We start from the raw sequence: 25,772 nt of genomic DNA, 5'->3' as shown, positions 1-25,772 counted from the left end.
AGTTGCCATAATTTATATTTAATTTATAATATGAAGCACCCAAGCTAAGTTTGTTTATGTTAACTTTTTGGCAGGGTGGCATGGAGGTCCAATGAGAAACCGACTATCATTCAGAATTGTGGAGCCCATACTTACACTGAAAATCTATTACAATTTATCTAAGCATTTTGACTCTCATGGTTAAAACAATGCTGATTGTACTTTTCATTGTCACTGACCGGTCGTTTTTCTTTGTTGTGCTGTGCAGCGGGATGTTTCACAAACATATGCAAATTAAGACCCTTTGCACGCTGATTTTCAATGCTCAGCAGAGATACCAGGTCCGCGGTTTTCCTGCCCAATTGTGTTATTTTGAAAACATAGTTTCAGGTAAATATTAGGCGGTCATGAGTTGTGGATTTTTGGGCTGATTTCATAATATTTCACAGCAGTGGATTGCAAGGGGGAAAATAAATTCATTATTATCAATGCAAGTGGCTCCTAATCCTGAGTAATACTGAATCGCTAGCCACCTAAAATCAGAGATAGATGCACACGGAAAACAGGGCTGCCAACTCCCACGCATCTGGCGTGACATTCACGCTTTCAGACGCTTACAGCAAATCTATATTATTCCACTATAAGCCTAAATGTAGCTACATCAGAAGCATTGGTGTAGTTTGCAAACCCTACTGACCATTTAGGACAGGTTTCACCAACATGGTGCCCACGGGCACCAGGATGCCCCCAAGGACCACATGAGTCGCCCGCGGACCTGCTCTAAAAGTAGTACAACTCACCAGTGAGCAACGTCTGAAATTTAATTTGATCCTGTTGCTATTCTTCTTTAATAACATTTACATTTATATAGATTTGAAAATGACAATATCTAAAAAAAGTAATTAGTTTATTATACATGAAGTTTAGATAAGTTTAGGTAAAGTCTGTTCTGGTAGCCCTTCATATGGCTCAGTACCCATGAAGTAGCTCAGTTTCAAAAAAGTCGGTGACCCCTGATATATCCTAATAAGTAAAATAACAGTCGGCTAAATTCCGCATAGTAATCTCATTAACTGCGTGTTGCTGCTGAAAATACATCACGCAGACGTCGGGGGAATGTCGAATCAATATTCGGTAGCCATGTCTCTGCCACGTCGTGCCATTGATCAAACGACTGCTTACTGTAGATGGATTGTAAAGCATCGTGGAGACATCGTGCCTATGCATGCGTGCTGTCTGGGTAGTTATATTTTAGTTATGCTACTGTAACAGTGCGAAACAACATTACTAAACCTAATATCATCCACTCACCGCGCCACCGTGTGGTCAGATGGCGTTAGATCATAAACAGGAAATTAGAGGAACAGGCTGCATTTTTCCATATAATAAGATAAAATAACGACACCTTTATTGTCACTGCAAATACAATTAGATATCTTTGGGCAAGCTGGTAGACGCCATGTTAAGGATAACATTTTAAGTAAGGCAAAATACATTATAAAACAAAAGAAATATACACCAAAAACAAGAAAGAATAAAAAGATAAAATACTCGTACTTGAAGCAAAGAAAGCAAAAAGACATCAGTGTTAGAGGGACATTGGAGAGCTCCCATCCCCTGCGCCTGTCTGCGCCGCCATCTTTGTTCATAATTCTTCAGTATAAGTTGTTGCGGTGGAGTGGAAAAGTCCAAAGGCAGAAGATTAATTACAGCACTGCTATCTAGCAGTCGGGGGGTTAAACACAGCACAAAATGAACCACCGTATGCCACCAATCTTTGCATGTGAACTATTAAAAATCCACAGAGCTTCACTGAGAATCCATGCAGTGTAACAAAACACAATATCGCGATAAGTGTATTGATATGTTTCTGTATTTGAAGCAGATTAGCGATACATGAGATTTTCCATCAAGTGTGCTAAATATTCCGTTTTAAATCGAAATCATATGAGAGGTTTGACAACGTTTCCTTGCCTTTCCCCACGAGTTACTAATTGAATGGGTGGCTTGTCGCTGTGAATTCAGGGAGTCTGTGCAACGTCACGATCGCAGCTCTCGCGTTACTTACAACCGGGAAGGAATAGTATTGTTTTTCTTTACATTTTTTATTTTTTATCTACTGCTGTCAATGTACATTGTTGATTCCTTATGCTACATTTAGGTCAGATTAATATCTGAAAAGTAAAAAATAAGGAAGAAGGCAGAGAGTAGAGTTGCAGATATATGGGCTTGAATGATTTAACTTTGTTACCTCATTTTAAATATCCAGGCTTGTGCATAACTTTAGCAACTCTGCGCACCAAGCCAGCCCTGCCAGTGGCTCCTCCATCTCCCACGCATCCTCAGTATTTTTCGCGCACCTTACTAAGTGACAGCATGTGAGCCCAAACCCGGTATATCTTCATGCCTGCACCTCCAGACACACCTCATAAGAAAAGTCATTCACATGTGTATTGTTTTTTCAATACTGTGTCAGCAGGATGTTTTGTGAACAGTCTGGAAATGGCACAAAAGCACAGGAACTGGGTACCACGCTGATAAATCCCTGAGTGCAGAAGAGATTCATTCGGAGGACTTTTGGGAGCACTATGGATCTTTCTCACCCAGGTTAAATGCAATATGAGCCCATGCGAGTGTCTTTATTTGTTGCTCAAAGAGCCGAAAGGGCGGGTGCAATGCGCCACTGGAAAAAGTAAGCAAAACATCCAAAGACAGGTCACCCACAATTATCAAAGAAACGATCACCACCCTGCCCTAAATCAACAGTTAAAAGGATGAGATACTGCTTTTCCAGATTAACTTTTTATTACATATATTCATAACCTATGCAAGCATAAGAGATCCCTTCAAAAAGGCTGCAGTATTTGCACTAATAAACACCAAAAACTTGCATTGCAGAAACTGCTTGGGAAGATTACAGAGCTCTAAGTAATGGCAGCAAGTGCATAACCAAGTGCAGGCCATCAGAGAATGTTAGAGATTACGAAATAAGGAGGCTCCATGTCCTGGCGGAAGAATGAATAGGAAAGGAAGAACAAGAGCGATCCTTCTGCACACAATAAACATCTAAATGGCTCTCACACTCTTGTCATTGGAAATTGTTTCAAATCTTGTTTACATATGCAGACCAAAAACAAGAAATGGAAAAAAATAAAACAATAAGTTAAACCTTTCTATAATTGTTGAAATAAAAACAATGTACAACAAAAATGTTTACAACAAAAAGCACGTAATACTGAGCTGCCATGCACATTTCTTCTGCGATGCGGATCAATCAAACTGCCCTTAAACATGCCTCAAGATCCAGACCAAAAGCCCACGGTTCCGATGTGCAGCCAAATGGGCAAACGTAGTGTAGAAGTGATCTTCGGGCAAAAAACTAAGCACATGGCAGAGTTATACATCTAATGCAAATCACTTAAACCAGGGGTCCCAAAATCCCTTGATGAGGATCAAAATGGGCAACTAGTGTAGAGAGCAAGGAATGGACGGCATGTGTTTTCAGGGGAAGAGAGGAGGAGGACAAGCCCAGGAGGGATGGGCATGCGTGGGACCGCAGGCCGAATTTACGGTTGCTCTTCTGTCTTCTTTTAAGACACAAGTGTCAAACTCAAGGCCCGCGGGTCAAATCCGGCCCGCCGTGTAATTTTATGTGGCCCGGGAGAACTTAAAAGGCATTTGATTTTCTGGGGGGGGAGTCACAGTGATGGTAAACTACATCTCCCACAATGCAAGTCGGTTTTTTAAATCTGCGAAATGAACACACCCTGCCGCTAAATTGTAGTGATTTGAAATTGGCTTTTACCTAAAACTGTTTTCTAACAAGTGACGGGGTTGAAATAAATCTACAAATATCCTCAAATGTCTAAGAAGAGAAAAATTGATGCGGAGGGAAAGTGAATACATGTTCATGCATCAAGGAGAAAAACTGGTTTGTCTTCTGTGCTGCACAATTTTTTGAGCTTAAGGAAGAAATTGCTCTTTTTATGAAAAGTAAAGGAAAACACTCGTCTGAACTGTCAGACCCAAACTGGCTGTGTGATTTTGCTATGTTGTGTGACATCTTGCCAAACTGAATCTGCAAAGACAGTTATCTAACAATATGTCAAAGAATATTTACATTTATCTACATATTTGTACAATTGAATAAATAATAATTAAATGCAAAAGAGATTTATTTAACAATATGTCAAAGAATATTTACATTTATACAGTCTTACAGTTCCTGGCCCTTTGAGGACAACCATAATGCTGATGTGGCCCGGGGTGAAAATTATTTTGACACCCCTGTTTTAAGAGATCTGTTTCTTTTTTGCTGCCAGCATCTCATAAAAAGGGTCCACGCTCACAGCAGCGGTGATGCTGCGTATCCATTTGTCCTTCTCTTCAGGGGTTGCCGTCGAGAAGCGGTACACCGTGTGATGTCCTTCCACCACGCGGCCATCCGCCTCTCTCTTGCAGGCTTTCATCAGCTGTCCGCAGTTGTTGGGGATGTAAAGTTCAAAGCAGTTAGGCTTCCTGGAGTCCTTCACCTCACGGATGCTCAGATTCTCCAGTGGAATGATCCCCCTGGGTTCCTTATCCGTACTGCGTCCAAAGTAATAAAGGCAGTTATCCATCAGGATGAACCGCCGCCTATTCCAGGTTTTCACCCGCCCTCCTCCCAGTTTGAGGAGCCAACCCTCTCTGTCAGGGTTGAAGAAAGTCTGCATCATATTATTGCCATCATCTTCAGGAATTCTGAAAGGCTCCTTCTTGATGCTCTTATAAAGAGCTCTCAGGAGCTCTTCTGGGAGGTTGCCCCCATCATCGATCCCTCGATTCATGGCAATGAACCTGTCCACACTGGGCTTGTCTCTCACATTCGGATTGTGAAGACTAGTGTTCAGCATGATGATAGAAAATGAAAGCACATAGCATGTGTCTGTGCTTTGGAAGACTCCAGGATTACAGTGACAGTATCTCTGAGCAAAGGCCTCCATCATCCTGTCAATCTTCTGAGCTTCTCCTGGCAGACGGAAACTCCACAGGAACTGCCTGAGAGCCTGTACCAGGTTGAAGTCTGGGAATTGATGAAGGCCAACAAATGCTTGGAGGACTTGGATGTTAAAGTCGTCTCTCTCGCCCAGGTAATCCCCAATGGCTGTTTTGTTCAGCCCCTCTCCCTTGAATAGGAACTGGGCGATGTCCTCAGGGGTGTGCCGGAGAAGATCATTTTCCACTAAGAATTTGATACCCTTCTTAGGGTCCATGTTGAACTTCTTCCTTCCCGTGGCAACATGGCTATTCTTTTTTACGGCTTTACTGCTCTTGGTGCTGGAGTTAAGGCCCTCAACTTCCTTGATGACCTCTCTCAGCTCCTCCAGCAGCCTCTTGAGGTCCAGCAGAAAGGCTTTTTTCCACCGCCGGATGTCCTCCAGTTCAGAGAGCATCTCCGGACTCAGGTCCACAGGGACTGCAGGAGACAGAAAAAGGAGATCGTCAGGGGGTGTGGAGCTCAGCAGGTTGGGGATCTCTGCCCATTTGGTTGTTGGTTCAAATCCCATGGCAGGCAGAGTAATCGTAACACTGTTGAGCCCTTGAGCAAGAAGTCCCTTAGCCCCAAGTGCTCTGACCCCAAGCTCTCCTCACTTCAGACAAAAGCATATGCTGAGTAACAATAAGATATTAACAATAAAAAGCATAAAAATGTTTAAATACATGTAGCATTTTGCACGATGACAAATCAAAACCAGAAAACCCTAAACTGTGAGGTAAGATCATGTCCTTAGGCTAAGGTTTTCCATTACAAAGTTTCCAAAACCTTATGATGCTTCATAGTCACAGGCATTTTAAAACAGTCACTGGGTAACAGCCTGTGGTCTAGGCTACGTGACCACATGCCTCTTTAGGATAATAAGCGACACATCAATCATCAATCAGTTATTAGATTCAACTTTTGCTGCTTCATTCTATAAAGTAACCGTATTTGCGAAGCGGTGCTGGATGCCCTAGCTCGCGGAGGAGGTCACGTGGTCCGCATTCCCTCCCTATGCACACGTGATCAGCCCAATCACACCGAAATTTTCGGTTTGCTGCCCTTCGGGGAAACAATCTAAAGGGTGTTACAGGAAACGTGATCGATGCAAGAGCCAATGATGTTCTCCTGGTGCTTACCACTGTTTATGTTGCCGTTATTGACGGAACAATGATGAACAATAATAAGAATTTATAAGCCATGATGACCGCACCATTAACGTGGAGCTGCACTGACGTCTGACTGACCCCGCCCCCTAGTAATGAAACAGCGGCGTTTAAACAATTTACGTTTACACCAAGTGCTTGTGACCAGTGGCCTGTACTACGAAGCGGGGTTACTGGCTTATCGGGGTAACTTGTCGGATTTAAGGTACCACAGTTTAAATGGACTTCATATGCGTTCACTTACATTTTTGCCCAGACTACCTTAAATCCGACAAGTTACCCCGATAAGCCAGTAACCCCGCTTCGTAGTACAGGCAACAATTGTCTAATTAGTACAACAATTTCGCCGTCAATGCGGTACTTGTGTACTAAGTAGTAAGCATCTCAACGGGACAGTCGAAACAGAAAACAATAACATACAGTTAAAAGGTCCACAGTCTAATACAGGGGTATTCAACTAAAATTTAAAGAGGTCCAGTTAGAGAAAAATTCTTGAAGCAAAGGTCCGGAAGATCATAATATCTAACCATTTAATAGTGTGATATATATTTATGTAGCCTATTAGTTGCATCAACATTCTATGTAATCAGTACCTGATTGTCAAATCAATTAAATTAATTACCATATTTTTCGGACCATAAGACGCACCTAGTTGTAGGGGAGGGAAATGAAGAAAAAAAAGATTCTGAACCAAATAGTGTCCTACAATATTTTACGTCAACCATGTACAGTGAACAGTAGTCAACAGCAGCATTAAGAACCATTATCACTGTTATTAACAAATAAAGTCAGTAAAAAACAATAAAAGTACAAAGAAACAAGGAGACACTTCAGTAACAAAAAACTTTTATGTGTATGAATGATCCATTGACACCTGGCCACATCCCTCCCCCCTTTTATGGCGCTGATGGGGATGTATTTGGATCGTGTTTCACCGTTGTGTTGTTCACCAAATTACCATGCGAATGCGATTTGAATACGCACTAATGCGGCTATTTAGAATGTGAATAGCGATCTTCGGGTGACAGCGGTACTACACGCCCCCGATGCAGGTAAAACAAAGTAAGGGGACATAGTTTAATTTTTTGCCGATTTAACCTAATTTTAAAAACTGTAATACTTCCGACAATGGACGTTTTGAAAAGAAGACAGATTACGGATTTAGCCAGCGTTTTTTCATAATTCTACATTAAGATATCAGCGAGAGATAAACTGAAATAGACGCGAGAAGTACGCTGCGTCGCCAACTATGCATTCGACCCCAGAGGGTTAAAGCATGTGAGCAGAGCAATATTCGGACCATAAGACGCAGTGACTTTTTCTCCCCTCTTTTGGGGGAGGAAAAGGTGCGTCTTATGGTCCGAAAAATACGGTAAGTACAATTCAAAAACGTTTTGACATTATTTATTGTCACGTGACATAGAACTTCGGCCAGCTGGCTGGAGTGAGATTTTCAATTCGAGATGTCTGCACACATGTAACAATTCTTTACATTGTAAAGAAACCTTGTAAATAGTTTGCTTTTGTATTTAACCGTGTAAATACACTTTTGACGTAGCTAATTTTAGGTTTTATAATAGAATAGTATAGATTTGCCGTAAGATTTCCAGCATGAGTCTGAAAGCGTGAGTGTCAAGCCAGATGCTTGAGATTTGGCAACCGTGAAAACGTACATTTTTTGTTTCACATGAGTTTATTTATATAACAGATAACATTACTTTATACATAAGTTAAAATGCAGAAACTTCAACGAACATGAAATCAACAATAAACTACGTCTATTTATCCAACGTGTTATATAATACATATTGTATTTGAAAACTTTTCAGCTTTACGATTTCAGGAGAGCGCAGCCACTCTGTTAGGAACATTACGCTTTTTGTTTGCGGGTGTTAGCTTCGCTGCTGCTATTAACACGAAAGGCACATAAGCGCAGACAAAGGGCTGCATACGCCGAACTATACGTCTTGCTTGGCGGTCAAAGGCGTTTGACGTTCATTGGCGTGGGAAACGGCGGTTCTACTGATAAACCACTACCGAAAAGACTACAAACGCTGTGCCGGTTAAAATAAAAGCGCCCCGTTAGGTTTTAAATAATAACTAAATGTTTTGGCTGTCGGTCCGGGTCCGTATGGGACAGCTTCTGGGTCCGGACCCGGACCGCGGTCCGCCTGTTAGTGACCGCTGGTCTAATAGCTCGGTGTTCCACAAATTGTGTTGAGCCGAAAATGGGTGTGTCTAGGCGCATGGTTATCTTTAGTCCCGCTGTCATTGTGTTTTGAGGAGCGTCGCTTAGTCACACGCATGTTTCGGACTTAGCGAAATAAGGTGCTCCGACAATATGTCTGTACCTAGCTAGATGGTGGGGTATCCCGTGGGTTTCTGCCTATGCCGTTTAATAGCTATGTCTTCAGACGGATATACTCACCGTAGTCCGGATCATCCATTTTGGGCGTTTTGCTCGTAGGCAAATACGTATCAGTCTCGATAGTCATTGCAAATATCCTCTGGTCAACGAAATCAAATAAGAAGAAAGAAAGAATTATTCCGTCCGCGTCCAGAGAGACAGAGTATATAAAGGAAGGAGCAATGACGTATGTGACAGTTTTGACGCAATACTTTCTAGCTCCTAGAACGCCGGTGTTCTGACGAGTTTAGCTATCTATCGTGACGTACTATCGAGCCTTTTTGCGCATGTGCAGTTCCACCGTTTGGGGTTAGGGCTAGGGTAACACCAGCCACTTTTTATTATTATTTTTTCGTTTAACTTTATTTGAATCTAGAAATGTACAAACAACAATGCAACAATATATAAGTTGTAGTATCACAAAACCATCAGCATATAAAAGGGGAGAAGAAAGGAAAGACAAATGATGATAAACATACAACATACATACAGCTTGGAAGCATTTCTTAACTAAAAAATAAATAAATAACATAAAGTGAAGAAAAAACCTAGATCTTTTACCCTTTGCAAAAGTCTCACTGCAGTTATTTCCCCTGACTTCAAAGTGCTCTTACTTACGTACATATAAGGCACTTAAAGGTCTAGCTCCTGCCTACCTGACAGAATTACTTCAATTTAACAAGCCACATCGTCGGTTCAGATCACAGAATGCAGGTTTCCATGTTGTTTCATATATAAATAAAATGACAGTGGGTGGTAAAACATTCTGCTACAGGGTCCCTATATTGTGGAATGGTTTACCAGCTTATGTTCGGGATGCCAATAAGGTCTCAATCTTTTAATCTCCACTGAAATCCTATTAGCATAGCTGTCAAGTCTCCCGTTTTGGCCGGACAACTACCGTATTTTACCCCTCTTTCCCGCTGTCCTCCCATATTAGTATTTTCCCGTAAATCTCCCGTATTATAATATTATTAAAAAAAAATTCCTCAGCCTCTCCAAACTGAACTGTCAGTAACCTCGCGAGAACTGCCACCTGCAGTAGTCTGCAGGTCATTTACAACATTAACCAGGTCATAAATGCGGAGGATAAAATGGCAATGTTGTGTGCCAAAAACAATGTTACTTTCACCTTCTGTGACGACTTCAACAAGGATACAAAGTCTGTAACAAATCTGTATAAGTCATTAGTGAATGCCAGAGAGCCACATGAGTGAACATGAGAAATTAAAAGAAAATGTGTAATGAAAATAAAATGTAAATGACAAGTGGTTATTTTAGATTTCTTGTACACCTGTCTTAAAATGTAAGGGATACTGGAGCTTGGTTGGGGTAGTGGGATGGCTCGCGGTGGGTGCCGGAAAATTTCCCTTATTTTCAAATCGAAAACTTGACAGGTATGCCTATTAGTTCAGTTTAGCTTTCCTGCAACATATCGTAACTATGGCTGTTGGTGTTGCTGAACATGTCATTCTTATCTACTATGCTTGTCCATTTATGTGTCAATGCATGTTCTGACCATCCATGCTCTCTGCCTTCCCACATGCCCCATATCTGAGCTGGAGTCCTGATTAGTAGTGATAACATCATGAATGGGACCTACGAACTGTATCATCGTGGGTGCAGCCTTTAGTGACACCCTACACAGTCCAGCGTGGATAATGGACTCATTGATGGACTTTATCACTTTTAGCCAGCAAGTCCACTCATTTCTGTTCTGTTTTGTTACTACGCCCAGGGGGGTTGGGCAGCCAGTTGAACCCCCAGAGGTTTTTTTCCTCCTTACTTGGGAGTTCTTGGTTCCTCTCCTCTTTTGAATTCTGGCTTTCTTTATTTAATTTCTTTCCTTCCTTTTTCCTGTTCTGTATTATACTCTCTAATGATTTTGTAATTTATCACAACACATGCATGTAAAGTGCCTTTGGATGACTCTGCTGTGACAGGCACCATACAAAAATAAATTAAATTGAATTGAAGGTATGTTCAGATAATTTGTGTGACTCAAAGACCAGTTTGCTCTTTTAGAAACTTTCTGTGCAGTTGATATAAATTAAAATCCTGTTTTAAAGGAATGTAGTTAGTTTTGTGAATGCTGAGATGGTGAGAAAAAATAAAAATGGAAGATGCAGCTTTAATATTTGTATTAAAGAATTAAATGTGTGATTTAATTTCTTCCTGTTGTGCATATCTGTACAGTTGATTTTAGTATAGACAGTTAACTCTTCTGCCTAGACAGTTAAAACAAAATTCTGAGCCCAACTTTCTATAACAGATGAAACTAACCATTAAGTTTTCAGTGAATTGACAGACCTGACTGTTGCGCTTCCTGCCTCCATATGTATGAACCAAATGTTCTCTTCATTCATTTGTGTAAATCAATAAACTGATTAATATTGTAAACTGGTGTTTTATTTTACGTCTTTTCAGTATTTACATTTTCGTTTTAAAGCATACATTTTGAGACACGTCTACACACGTCTGCTGTCATGAAAAAACTTACAGAAAGAGAGAAGAAATCACTCCGCACGCAGCATACATCGTGTCACACATTATACATGCGCAGAAAAGAAAAAATAGACCCTTTTGTCAACATCGTGGAAAAAACTTAATAATCAGAAATAATACAAACATATCAGATGAGAACACATAATCCAACACCCCCACTTGTTCTCATCATATGAAAACACCTGTTAGTGGTATTATACATCTCTATTCACTTCCAAAAAGAAAACATTTGAACTTCAACATTCTTACTTTTGATACAGGTTTGGTCAACATGTCAGCAACCATCTCTTCTGATGAACAATACTCAATACTTATTTTTCTTTCATTTACTGCATCGCGAATGAAATGGTATTTAACGTCAATGTGCTTTGATCGCTTTCTGTTCACAGGATTTTTTGTTAGTACAATTGCTCCCTGATTGTCACCATACATTTTAGTACAGGTGTACACCTTGTTATCCATACCACTCAGCAACTGACTTAGATATATGCTTTCTTGGGTAGCGTTTGCTAGACCTATATATTCGGCCTCACATGTGGACAATGCAACGACTGGTTGCTTCTTTGACTTCCAGGAAATTACCGGACCTTGTTCTGTCAGGCTAAAACAATATCCTGAAGTACTACGTCTGTCATTGAGGGATGATGCCCAATCAGAGTCACTGAAAGCTATTAGACTCAGATCACAATTTGTTTTCTGAAAACACAACTCGTAATCACTTGTGCCCTTTAGATACCTTAGCACGTGTTTGGCAGTCACAAAGTCCCGTGCTTTTGGACTTGATAGGGTTTGTGATAGTTTGCTTACTATCCAACTAATATCTGGCCTGGTACATGTCATGGCATAGATAAGACTGCCCACTATCTCTCGATATTCTCTGGGATTTTGGACCTCCATGCTGCTATCTTGATCATTCTCACCACTCTCTACCTTTAACTTGCATGGAGTAGTCCTAGGCTTGCAGTCTGACATTCCAAAACGTTCTAGCATTTTCATCACATATCCCTTTTGGCTCATTTTGATTTTTCCATTTGTTTGTTCAAATCCAATACCTAAGAAATGTGAAATCCTCCCTAGATCTTTCATATTGAATTTATTTTTCATGCTATTTTTGAATCTGTTAAGTCCTTTGTTACTGCTTGCTGCAATGATTAGGTCATCTACCCAAATGATGACTATGATAATGTCTTCTCCGGCTTGCTTCCTATATATACAGTGATCTGACAAATTTCTCTCAAAACCATTTTGTCCAAGGTGATCATTTAGTAGCTCATACCAGTTCCGACCAGATTGTTTCAAACCGTACAGGGATCTTTTCAGTTTATACACCAACTTTTCCCCTGTCACAGAAGTTGATTCGAAACCCTCAGGTTGCTCCAAGTAAATGTCTTCATCTATAGGTGCATGTAAGTATGCCGTCTTGACATCCATTTGATGAACTATAAGGTCATTCTGGACAGCTATCTGCATTAATGCTCGCACTGACGTCAGATCTGCTGTAGGTGCAAAAGTCTCATGATAATCTATACCTTCAGTCTGGCTATAGCCCTTTGCCACATATCTTGCTTTTAAGAGCTTTCCCATCCCACCATTTTCTTTAATGGTGTAGACCCATTTTCCTCCAACGATCTTCCTATTCTCAGGTAATGTAGTTAATTCGAAAGTGTCATTTTCTTTGAGTGAATCCATCTCTTCCCGCATTGCACGCTTCCACTCAGGTGCATCAGGTGACATCAAAGCCTCTCTATACGTCTGGGGAACACCAAATACTGCCCTGTAACAATAATCAATGTTCACATATGTTACATCACTCTTGTTTTGATCTGATACGTAATCCTCTAAATATTTTGGGGGTCTCTTTTCTCTCTGTGATAACTGTATGTTTTTGGTTTGGGATGATTTCTGCATCTGTTTTGTTTCCATTCTCATCTGAGACTTCCTCCCTCATCACCTCATTATCCTCTTGATCATCTTTGATCTCATTCTCATTTAGTTTATGTTCATCTGTGCTGCCCTCACCATGTGACTCGTCAACCTTCTCCCTACCAGCACTGTTGTCTCTACCGGCAACTATTTCTAGATCATCCTCATCTGTTTGTGTTGTTTGTTCACTACGTTCTTTCTTAGTGAATTTTACCAATCTGTGCTTGGTCACTTTTCTTGTCTGACGGTTATAGACCAAATATGCAGGGCTATTTTTACTGTACCCCACAAAGACTCCTTTATCACACCTAGGATCTAATTTCTTCTGGCCATGCCTGTATGCGTAACAGTCTGAGCCAAATATCCACATTTTTGAGAGGTCTGGCCTCTTTCCGGTGAGCATGAAGTAAGGTGTGTTTTGCGTTCTTTCATTATAGCAACGATTTCTAATATGGGCAGTCGTTTGAACAGCATATGGCCATAACACCTTTGGTAACTCTTTCTCTAACAGTAGGCATCTTGCCATCTCAAAAATGGTCCTCCACTGCCTCTCTGCTGTGCCATTTTGATGCGGAGAGTACGGGCATGATGTCTCATGTCTAACCCCTTTTCTTCTCAAAAGGGATTGGAACGCATTACTAGTGTATTCTGTGCCATCATCAGACCTTATACATTTTACCTTGCCATAGGGTGCACTGTCTGCAAAAAACTTTTCAGTGGCTTTTCAGAGTCACTCTTATTTTTGAGAAAGTACACTGATATGGCACCTGAATAATCATCTGTGAATGATATGGCATATTTGTACCCTTCTGAAGCAGTTGGTTCAATGGGACCCGCCAAGTCAGTGTGCACCAGTTCGAGGGGGGCATTAGCTTTTGCATCTGCTTTTCTACTCCTACAGTTTGTGAACTTCCCTTTTATGCATATGTTACAATTTACTTTAGTTTTATCATTTATCTGCATACCCTCGACTAGTTTAGGTAATTTCAACAAGTCATCAAAGTTACAGTGCCCCATGATTTTATGCCATGTCTTAACATCACATGCTAAGTTTACTTTATCTCTGGCACACATATCATTTGCATATTCATAATCACATTGATCTGGTTCATTTACCGTTTTCAAGTAGAATAGTCTCTCGTGCTCTTTGATTGGTAACACAGTACCGTCTTCACCTATGAGTTCGTTTTGGCCCTTTTGGAAGATCACTCTTGCTCCATCTTCGGTGGCAGCTTGAACGGAGATGATGCTCTGTGGATATGACGGTATGAAGAGGGCTCTCCTTAAAATGGTCTTGACCGTTTTTCCTTCCCCGTCTTGTAAGAACACCTCTGCTTCTCCGCGCTTTAAGGCTACGTTATTCATTCTCGTTCCATCCGCCAATTCCATGTAATGCAATGCAGGGTTGAAAGATTCATCGAACCGCGTGAATCTTGCTTTCTCTGTAATGATGTGCGATGTTGCTCCGCAGTCCACCATTAGTCCTCTTCCTTTAATGCTTTCGGGAAGTAAACGTTGGCTTACTTTAAAAACGAAAGTTTGCTCGTTGTCGTCTTTCTTTTCGGCTGTCTGTTTGGCATCATCTCTTTGTCTGTTGCCTTTTCTCCTGCACATTTCGTCGCTGTGCGTTGAGCTTCGATGGTAGTTACACCACTTCGATGATGCTTTCTGGCGGCACTCTCTGGCTATGTGACCTCGATTACCACAACCATAGCTTGTCACGGTCGATGCTTCTGCTTTCATCACGTTGTCCGATTTTGTCTTGGGATCAAACTTTTCTGTCTCCTCGTAACTTCGTAGTCGACTCTTGAATTGTACGAACGTCAATTCTTCGCTGCTTTGTGTGATGTGGATGGCAAAGGGTTTGTATGATTCTGGCAGGCCCTTCAAAATCATAGCTATTATCAGTCCATCACTTAACATTTCTTTAGCATTTCTGAGAGACGTTATCGCTCTTTCGGCTCGGATAATATAGTCTGTAACGCTTTCTTCTGGTTCCTTCTTCAGAGAAGTTAGCTCTGTATATAAGGCAATGATTCTCGGCTTACCCTGGCCGGCGTAGTGATTTCTTAGGATTTTTAATGCTTTCCTTCCGTCGTCGGTTGCTTCTCTCATCACTAACGACAGGCTTTTGTCGTCGAGGAACTGAATTAGCTCTGCGTAGCATTCTTCATTCTTCTCTCGGTCGACATTGTCGTCAGCGGATAGTATTGTTTCCTTTAGGCCAAGCATTCTCATGTGGCCTAAAAATTTTACTTCCCATAGTTCGTACTTCTGTTCGTCGCCATCAAAAACCAGCCTCTGCCATGCTCCTGCACTTCTCCTGGGCCCATAACCTGTTGAGCTTTCTGCCTCCATATGTATGAACCAAATGTTCTCTTCATTCATTTGTTTAAATCAATAAACTGGTTAATATTGTAAACTGGTGTTTTATTTTACGTCTTTTCAGTATTTACATTTTCGTTTTAAAGCATACATTTTGACACACGTCTACACACGTCTGCTGTCATGAAAAAACTTACAGAAAGAGAGAAGAAATCACTCCGCACGCAGCATACATCGTGTCACACATTATACATGCGCAGAAAAGAAAAAATAGACCCTTTTGTCAACATCGTGGAAAGAACTTAATAATCAGAAATAATACAAACATATGAGATGAGAACACATAATCCAACACTGACCAACAATTACAATATATTCCATTTGTTATAGAAACTGAAGTGCACAGTAAATTAATTCATTTACAGTATATGCCATTACAGAGATGAAGGAAATGTCTGTGAAGTGCACAGAAAATCGAGTAAATTCATAGTATTCTCTGTGTAAGGGTCTCTCCGTATAATGTATGGAAACAGGTGAATTCAGAGGGTTTGCATTTTTGACTGTTAAAGGAAGTATCTGTTAACTTTAAGGAAAAAGTACCCGTAATTTTCTGCCAGTATATTGTCCTTTTTTTGTTACAAATTTTAACTTTTTTCACCATATATTAATCTGTACAAGTAATTAGTCTTTCTAATATTTCTAGGAACAATTAACCTGCAGTCCATCCATCCATACATCCATCCATCCATCCATCTCCTAGCACTTTTCCAGGTCGATTTGTGGGGGCAGCAGTCTAAGCAGGGAAACCCAGACTGCCATCTCCCCAGCCACTTCGTCCAGCTCCTCTGGAGGGATCCTGAGGCGTTTCCAGGCCAGCAGAGAGACATAGTCTCTCCAGCATGTCCTGGGTCTTCCCTGGGGCCTCCTCCCAGTGGGACATGCCCGGAACACCTCTCCAGGGAGGCATCCTGACCAGATGCCCAAGCCACCTCATCTGGCTCCTCTCGATGCGGAGGAGCAGCGGCTCTACTCTGAGTCCCTCCCGAGTGACCGAGCTCCTCACCCTATCTCTAAGGGAGAGCGCAACCACCCTGCGGAGAAAACCCATTTTGGCTGCTTGTATTCGTGACCTCGTTCTTTCGGTCACTACCCACAGCTGTAGTAATTTTAAATATTGAAACATAGGCTGTAGCCCACACTAGTGAAATTCCCAACGGGACGTAATGATTTGCATGGCAGCTGTAGTTATCCTGACTCATCAAACTGCAGGTGGCTCTATCGGGCAGGAAGGTGAGCCACATTTGGCCCAATTGCAGTCCGAGTGCTTGGGCCATAATCGGACCTAGATGCAAACCGCTGGTCAGCCAATCATTGGCCCGTCTGAATATTGCTATCTGGGGAGTGGTCAACGAGTGACAGGTGCAAGTGATGGACACCATAGGAAGGGATGTGGTGGCTAGTGACACCTACTGGTTGCACAGGTACATGACGGGAATGAGGGAACATGACAACCAGCAAGTACACTATATTGCCAAAAGTATTGGGACACCTGCCTTTAAACACACATGAACTTTAATGACATCCCATTCTTAATACATAGGGTTTAATATGGATTTGGCCCACCCTTTGCAGCTATAACAGCTTCAACTCTTCTGGGAAGGCTGTCCACAAGGTTTAGTAGTGTGTTTACAGTATGTGAATTTTTGACCATTCTTCCAGGAGGGCATTTGTGAAGTCAGGCACTGATGTTGGGCAAGAAGGCCTGACTTGCAGTCTCCGCTCTAATTCATTCCAAAGGTTGAGATCAGGGCTCTGTATAGGCCAGTCAAGTTCTTCCACACCAGACTCGCTCATCCATGTCCTTATGGACCTTGCTTTGTGTACTGGTGCACAGTCATGTTGGAACAGGAAGGGGCCATCCGCAAACTGTTCCCACATAGTTGGGAGCAGGAAATTGTCCAAAATGGCTTCCAATGCTGCAGCATTAAGAGTTCCTTTCACTGGAACTAAAGGGCCAAGCCCAACCCCTGAAAAACAACCCCACACCATAATCCCTCCTCCATCAAACTTTACACTTGGCACAATGCAGTCAGGCAAGTACCGTTCTCCTGGCAACCGCCAAACCCAGACTCGCCCATCAGATTGCCAGACAGTGAAGCGTGATTCATCATTCCAGATAACATGTCTCCACTGCTCTAGAGTCCAGTGGCGGCGTGCCTTACACAACTGCATCTGATGTTTTGCATTGCACTTGGTGATATAAGGCTTGGATGCAGCTGCTTGGCCATGGAAACCCATTCCACGAAGTTCTCTATGCACTGTTCTTGAGCTAATCTAAAGGCCACACTAAGTTTGGAGGTCTGTAGGTATTGAATCTGCAGACAGTTTACGACTTCGGCACACTGTACGCATCAGCATGCATTTTCCCTGCTCTGTGATTTTACGTGGCCTAATACTTTGTGGCTGAGTTGCTGTTGTTCCCAATTGCTTCCACTTTTTTATAACACCACTAACAGTTGACTGTGGAAAATTTGTAACGGGGAAATTTCTCAAATGGACCTATTGCACAGGTGGCATCCTATCATGGTACCACACTTGAATTCACTGAGCTCCTGAGAGTGACCCATTCTTTCGCAAATGTTTGTAGAAGCGGTCTGTATGCTGCTGTTGTCGTGTGTGCCTTTAACTGTGGTTGTACCCGGTTCTCTCCTGATCCTCGTGTGTCTTAGCCATCATGTACCTATTCGCCGTGTGTGTGCCTTACAGTCCTTAGTATAAATTACCGTATTTTCCTGTCATTCATGGCTTGTTGCTTGTTGTGCGGTTCCTTCAAGAAGTAACATAAAGAACAACTTTGTGTCAGTCCACCTTTTGTCATTTTCATTCGCCGCTGCCTTGATTCCTCGGTCTGCTCGGCACTTCAATGCAGTACAATATTTTACATAAAATATAGCTTATCGTAGTTTTGCCATTGCAGTTTTTGGCAGTTTATCATAAGCTTAGATGAGTCTATATTTGTCATTGAGAGAAAAGGACTTTCTTTTTCTCGTCATGTTTCCTGTGCACGCAGCATTTCCATTAGGCTCAGGTAGCTAGCCAGAAGCAGATGGGGTAAGGCAAAGGAGGCTTATCAAAGTGAAGTAAAAAAAAAAAGAATTAGCGTAGTTTTATGTTTTCCATATATTGTCATGTATAAAAAGACCCAAAATGAACACTGTAAGCGGACTACTTGATTAATGTAAGAGAATTATTTAAACGGTATTTGTAAAGAAATGATTCTGTCCCAAGTTTTTTGATCCATATAAGCAGTTGAACACTATAAGCAGGTTCCACTGTATTGGGCTAGTTTCAGCTTCGGATGGTCGGATTTAAAGCTGACATTGTGCTGGAGATTTTTGCTGGACCTGGCAACACTGATGGTGAGAACAGCTAGATTCCTTGGATGGTTATCTGCCATGGCTGTATGGCACAGGTGATTTTTTTTTTTTTTTTTACAAGCTGAAAAGCTGCACTCACACCTAGCAGTCCTCACTGGCAACCTACTGCTTAAACGTTATGGATTCAAACATACCAGTGTTTTGCAGCTCTGTTTGTCTTTATTAAAACGAAAGCTTGCTCTATAAAAATTAAAATGCTCGCAGAAATCACGGCTTTGAACTCCGTTTAGCAAACGGCATTAGCCTAGTTTTGGCTATCATTATAGTAACTGACTCTAATCGTTGAACTTCCATTAGCATACAAGCCATATATTGCTAATTTAGCATAGTGTAACACCGGCGGGGATTAGCATTCCCCGGTATGCTCGCGGGTAATTGTAAATAGCCCCTTGTTGTACTGTAGTTGATAATAGTTGTATTTCCTGATAGTGCCGTGCATGTTTGTCTGTGTCTTATGTGCATTCTGTCCGTGTCCTTTGTTTTGTATAAATCTCCCACCGTGTGTGTACCTTATAGTTCGGCGTCTGAAATCCTTGTGTTGCTGGTATTGTGCTTGGGTCGGTCCTCGTTGGGTACCTGTATTTATTTGTAATTAAGTATAATTGAAAAAAGGTGTTTGCTTTGGCGATGCTCCTGTTTGTCCCGCACCACAATACATTATATAGCTTACTAATTTTACTTTGACTTTAATTCGTGTTTTTGGTTAAACTTCAAACAGCGAAGCTCGTAATTTACATATAAGGTGGAATTGGGGAAGGGACACAGGGTGGGACAACAGGGGCTGACTCTGACATATATACTGCATCAAAGCTTTTTGACTTTGTCAGGAATCTCTATTTAAACTAAATAAATTAAAACAAAATCAAGGTAAGGCATGCCCATACATGTAAGGTAAGATAAGACCAGTTCAGTTTATGTACACTGCTCAAAAAAATTAAAGGAACACTTATTAATCAGAGTATAGCATCAAGTAAACTAAACTTCTTGGATATTAATCTGGTCAGTTAAGTAGTTAATCAGTTTCAGCTGCTTTGGTGTTAATGAAATTAACAACAGGTGCACTAGAGGGTCAACAATGAGACGACCCCCAAAACAGGAATGGTTTAACAGGTGGGGACCACTGACATTTTTCCGTCCTAATCTCTTCTGACTGTTTTTTCACTAGTATTGCATTTGGCTATGGTCAGTGTCACTACTGGTAGCATCAGGCGATACCTGGACCCTACAGAGGTTGCACAGGTAGTCCGACTCCTCCAGGATGGTGCATATTGACGTGTCATTGCCAAAAGTTTTGCTGTGTCTCCCAGCACAGTCTCAAGGGCATGGAGGAGATTCCATGAGACAGGCAGTTACTCTAGGAGAGATGGACAGGGCCATAGAAGGTCCTTAACCCATCAGCAGGATTGGTATCTGCTCCTTTGTGCAAGGAGGAACAGGATGAGCACTGCCAGAGCCCTACAAAATGACCTCCAGCAGGCCACTGGTGTGCATGTCTCTGACCAAACAATCAGAAACAGACTTCATGAGGGTGGCCTGAGGGCCCGACATCCTCTAGTGGGCCCTGTGCTCACTGCCCGGCACCGTGGAGCTCGATTGGCATTTGCCATAGAATACCAGAATTGGCAGGTCCGTCACTGGCACCCTGTGCCTTTCACACATGACAGCAGGTTCACCACGAGCACATGTGACAGAAGTGAAAAGGTCTGGAGAAGCTGCGGAGAACATTATGATGCCTGAAACATTGTTCAGCATGACCGGTTTGGTGGGGGGTCACTGATGGTCTGGGGAGGCATATCCATGGAGGGACACACAGACCCCTACAGGTTAGACAACGGCACCTTGACTGCCATTAGGTATCAGGATGAAATCCTTGGACCTATTGTCAGACCCTATGCTGGTGCAGTGGGTCCTGGGTTCCTCCTGGTGCACGACAATGCCCGGCCTCATGTGGCAAGAGAATGCAGGCAGTTCCTGGAACATAATGGAATTGATACCATTGACGGGCCCCCACGTTTGCATGACCTAAATCCAATAGAACGCCTCTGGGACATTATGTTTTGGTCCAATCCAGGTTGCACCTCAGACTGTCCAGGACCTCAGTGATGCCCTGGTCCAGATCTGGGAGGAGATCCCCCAGGACACCATCCATCATCTCATTAGGAGGATGCCCTGACATTGTTAGGCATGCATACAAGCACGTGGGGGCCATACAAACTACTGAGTATGATTTTGAGTTGCTGCAATGAATTTTCAGCAAAAAGGACTAGCCTGCTGAATCATTTTTTCACTTAGATTTTCGGGGTGTCTTTCAATTCAGCCCTCTGTTGGTTGATAATTTTCATTTCCATCAAACAATGTGGCATCTTTTTGTTCCTAACACATTACCCTGTCCATATCAGTATAGATATCTAGCATGACTTTTTTCTCCATTGAGATCTGATGTGTTTCCAAAGTGTTCCTTTAATTTTTTTGAGCAGTGTATATAATTCACTCGAGGTTTATTTTACCATTATTTTTTTTTATTGAAAACGAGAGGAAAAGGGGAAGGGATTTACTCATCAATCCAGACACTAACTTCTGGAGGAACCTGACTGTCCTGCAGGAACGTACGCAGCTGGCTACACGATGGATGGATGGAAGAAGTGGAGGGTCGTGTGTCTGGCAGCTCTTTCCGTGGAGGACACCGAAGACATTTATCTATTTGGAACCATGATTACAGGTCTGATGCTGATTGGATTAGGCATTGCCCTGGCTTATCGGAAATTGAAGAAAACGGTGACAGCCGCTCAAAGCCTAACTAGGCTGGCCGGGATGATTGACGGGCTTGGCAGAGCTGTTGGCGCTCAAACTATGGCTATAGATCACAAACTGGATAACATCACTGTGTCTAATGACCGCAGATTTGATAACATCACCGTGACTATGGACCGCAGATTTGATAACATCACGGAGAAGCTCACGGTTCTGCAAAGGATTTTGGATGGCGGAGACCAGCGTGGACAGTAGAGGAGCTGAGAAATTACAGCTTCTCGCCCAAAAACCCAAACAACCCCATTCTATCTGCTTTTGGCTCCCCCCCTAATCAGCACTGGCCTTGGCCAAGGCCGCTGCTGAATTCAACAACTCCCCCTGAAGAACGAGGCAGTGAGACTCTCTTGCATGCCTCTCCCCCAACCACAAGGACACCCTACCCCCATCCCACGCCTTCGCCGCTTCATACCCCCAGCGTGAACAAGCGGGTCTGTGACCAGCGCCGTTTGGCTGCAGGACCAGACTGATGTTTGTCTATGCTGGACTACCTCCACCTCCCCATTCCCCTCCCCTATTGCAAGTCTCAACTTTAATGTTGTAAGATGTGGTGACTATGTACTTACGTTGCTGAGGTGTTTTTTTCTGTTCCTACATTGTACTCCCTACTGGAGTATAGTCTGGGGGCTGTTTTTTTATTCACCTCCACTCTCCTCATGTAATCTTGTTCCCCTGTCTTCCTGACCTGTCTACCCCCTGTAATGTGATGTTTGTATATGTATGGTCGGATTGATGGCCTGCTGGCAAGATGGCGCTGAAGTGACAGCAGCCTTCCTAGTAGCTCTGTACTGCTGCTGGAACTAAATTTCCCGGAGGAACCTTCCCGAGGGATTAATAAAGTACTATCTATCTATCTATCTATCTATCTATCTAAATTTGCTTGAATACGTTTCGAATTAATCAGAACTCCAACCTGCAGCTATTACAGTACAAAATTTTACACAGAACACACTACACAGGGCAGAGGATGTTCCAGATGGGTATCAGAGATACGGACATATGCCTAACTTGTAAGAAGGAAGCACCAGATAATCCTAACATTAGGAAGTGCGTACTGGAAAGGGCGCACTACGAAGTGCGCACTACAAATTGTACACTTCGTAGTGCGCACTTCGTAATGCGCCCTTTCCAGTGCGCCATTTCCAGTGCGCATTTTGTAGTGTACACTTTGTAGTGCGCACTTCGAAGTGCGCACTTTGTAGTGTACACTTTGAAGTGCGCACTTTGTAGTGTACACTTTCCAGTGTGCACTTCGTAGTGTGCACTTTGTAGTGTACACTGTTACAGTTACACTTAGATTAAAGTGCGCACTATGAAGTACATTATGAGGGACTAAGTATGCCCTATCTAGTGCACACAACTGGAAAGGACTTAGTATGCCCTTTCCAGTGCACACTTCGTTGTCAGGGTCAGCCCCCCACTGTGGTCCTTCCGTGCCCCTTCCCCGTTTGACCAGCAGGTGGTGCTGGTCTTCCCGTCCATACGTCAGTCCTTGTTTCTCCCCTGTCTCTTGTCTGGTCTCGTGGCTCAATGTATTAAGCATGTGCTGTCTGTTTGCCCCTCGATCCTGAGTTCCCTCTTGTTGTGAGTTCGAATCCCGCCTCCTCTGTTTTTGTATTTTGCTCCCTAGTGTTTCATTTGAGTTTCTTTAGTTCTTGTGTCTGATTTTGTAGTTGGTTTTGGTTTTGTCCCTTGTGCCCCTGCTTGTGTCTTTACCTGTTTAATTCCCTAGTGTTGGTTTCTGTTTCCTTGATTAATTCTTAGTTTCCCTGATTGTTAGTGTCTTTGAGTTAATTGGTTTCACCTGTGTCCTGTTTCCCTAGTCTTTGTTAATCAGCCTCACCTGCCCTGTGTTAGTCATTACCCCTGTAGTATATTAGTTCCTGCCTTTGTTCTGTTCCCCGCTGGTTCATCGCGTCGTGTCTCAGTCGTCTATGCCCTTGTCTAGCCTTGTCTCTGGTTTTCCCTTGATTGTAGTTTACCTTAGTGTCGTGCTAGTTAGTTTTCCTTGTGTGTTATTTAGTCTAGTTAATTCCTCCCTGTTTTAGTTTTGACCCCTCGTGGTCTTTTTGGTTTTCTTGTGTTTTGTTGTCTTTGTTTAATAAACCCTGTTTTGTTTGCTGGAGCCGCAAGTGGATCGTCCGCCCCTTATTTGTGCACCATGCCTCGTTCCCGTTCCCGTGCCGTCCAGAACCATGACACTTCGTAGTGCGCATTACGTAGTGTACACTTTGTAGTGTACACTTTGTAGTGTACACTTTGTAGTGCACACTTTGTAGTGCACACTTTGTAGTGCACACTTTGTAGTGCACACTTCGTAGCGTGTGCACTCGATACGGCATACTCAGTATGGTTACAGTTTGATTACAGTTACCATTAGACTTAGGCTTAGTGTGTTTACATAGGCACTGAGGGTGTGTTTAGGATAACAGTTATAGCTTATGTTAGAGATACAATAAGGGCTAAGGTTACTGCTATGGTGGTGATAGACTTAGGGCTATGATTAAGGTTGTCATACGGTTTTGAGATTTGAGATATACAGCAACATATAGTGTAACATTCAACATCGTTGCCTCCACAGTGAATTGCTAATTTTGTGATACTGCTGCTGCATTCTCTATATTCTACCCACTGCTCCACTTCATACTGTTGCTTTGTTCTGCCACATATCATTTAACTACCTCATGTCACTCAGGTGGACCACAGTCATCAATGATGAGATATTTACCTATTTCATTAAATGATTTAAAAAATAATTCTTAAATATAATAAAGGAACAGTATAGCAACATGTACTCTATGGGCAAGAAACATTCAGCAGACAACACAATGTTAAGCAGCAGGCAGGCATTCTTTAACCACAGGACATTTTTCCATGAGACGTTTCCACGAAATGGTCATATTTAAAATGCCTTCAGAAATTTATCACACACTGTCTGATATTACATTACAGTTCATAAAAATGCCTGGGGTGAACCTAAAACAAAGGAAGATGACACTTCACGATTCTAATACACGTATCACTTAATTTCAGAGTACCGCAATTCACTACATAGCTTCTACTGCAAGAATCCTACACCAACATGCCAATTAAAATCAGGCTCAGCCGACACTTCTAGCTGCAGAAAAAAAAATACAATTGTGACCAATTCGGCCTCAGTGTCTGCCTTTTAAAACGCAACGCTTTATTCCCAATATATTTGTCTAAATACAAATAGATTTCAAAATGTGTCGATTTGTTGAGCAACACATGATCTGTCTATACATACCGGCGACTGGTTTGTTCCGCTGATATAATCAAGTTACCTTATTAGCTTTCACATGTGGTGACATTTCAGTGCCATTGTTTTAAAATACTCTGATTGGTGACTACAGTAAATCAGAACAAATGTAAGTTGATTAGAGGCTACTTGAAATGAATAAAATTAAAAATGTTAACAAAACCGAATGAGCCTTTAGCTGTTTTACGTTAAAGAAAGCATCCATGTTTGTAGCTATACTTAAACACATGTTGGCATAGGCGCAGGTAGTTTACTGTCCCCACAACCGTACACTTCTCCATCACCTATCAAACACTAGGCCGACTGTGCTTAGGCAACCACACACAACATGCAAACCAGAAAAATATGCACATGCTTCTGGGGGATTTCAATAGTTTTGTATGTTTATTTATTTTTTTAATGGTGATTAGGTTTTATTCTAAAGCATGTATGTACTGAATAAAAAAGACCAGCTAAAAATGTTATTGCTAGCCAGCTCCCTATAAGACTCACTATAAGACAAAACCCTGACATTGACAGCAAATATACACGATCCTGGCTAAAAGTGTCTCGGGGATAGATAGCCGCACCTTAAGAATGTCAGAGCCCCCACTGTTCGCAGCGTTACATCAGCTAGCAGCTTGCGCGCCTCGTCGCGCTACACCACGGACTCTCTCGTGCTCAGTGCCATTGTGTCCGACATATTATGAATGAATGAGTGCCTTTTTATTGTCACTATACACATGTACAATGAGAATAAAAGCAGCTCCTCCAGTGTAAACATGTATGTAGAACACACAACAAACAATAAACAAATAGTGCAAAAAGTGCAAAACATTCTGCGGTGCTATATACATATGGAAGGAATAAATAACTGTATAGGTTACTACCGCCTCCATTTCCCTTGCTTACCGAGAGGTGGTAAAGAAAGAAAATGAAACTTCGT

The 25,772-nt window shown here is 42.2% G+C and overlaps 1 protein-coding gene across 1 annotated transcript; it reads right to left on the bottom strand.

The window, feature by feature from the left end:
- Positions 1–4,136: 4,136 nt before the first annotated feature.
- On the bottom strand, positions 4,137–8,741 carry LOC140587627 (cytohesin-1-like). Its single transcript, XM_072709017.1, has 2 exons — positions 8,591–8,741; positions 4,137–5,434 (listed from the first exon to the last, which is right to left on the bottom strand). Exons 1-2 carry the CDS (start codon positions 8,655–8,657, stop codon positions 4,272–4,274), a joined length of 1,230 nt encoding a protein of 409 aa, XP_072565118.1. The 5' UTR covers positions 8,658–8,741; the 3' UTR covers positions 4,137–4,271.
- Between the last annotated feature and the right edge of the window lie 17,031 nt (positions 8,742–25,772).

The sequence above is a fragment of the Paramormyrops kingsleyae genome, chromosome 2 (assembly GCF_048594095.1).
Source record: "Paramormyrops kingsleyae isolate MSU_618 chromosome 2, PKINGS_0.4, whole genome shotgun sequence".
Classification (NCBI taxonomy): domain Eukaryota; kingdom Metazoa; phylum Chordata; class Actinopteri; order Osteoglossiformes; family Mormyridae; genus Paramormyrops; species Paramormyrops kingsleyae.
Note: the sequence above shows the minus strand (reverse complement) of the source record. Positions and strands in the feature narration are given on the sequence as shown.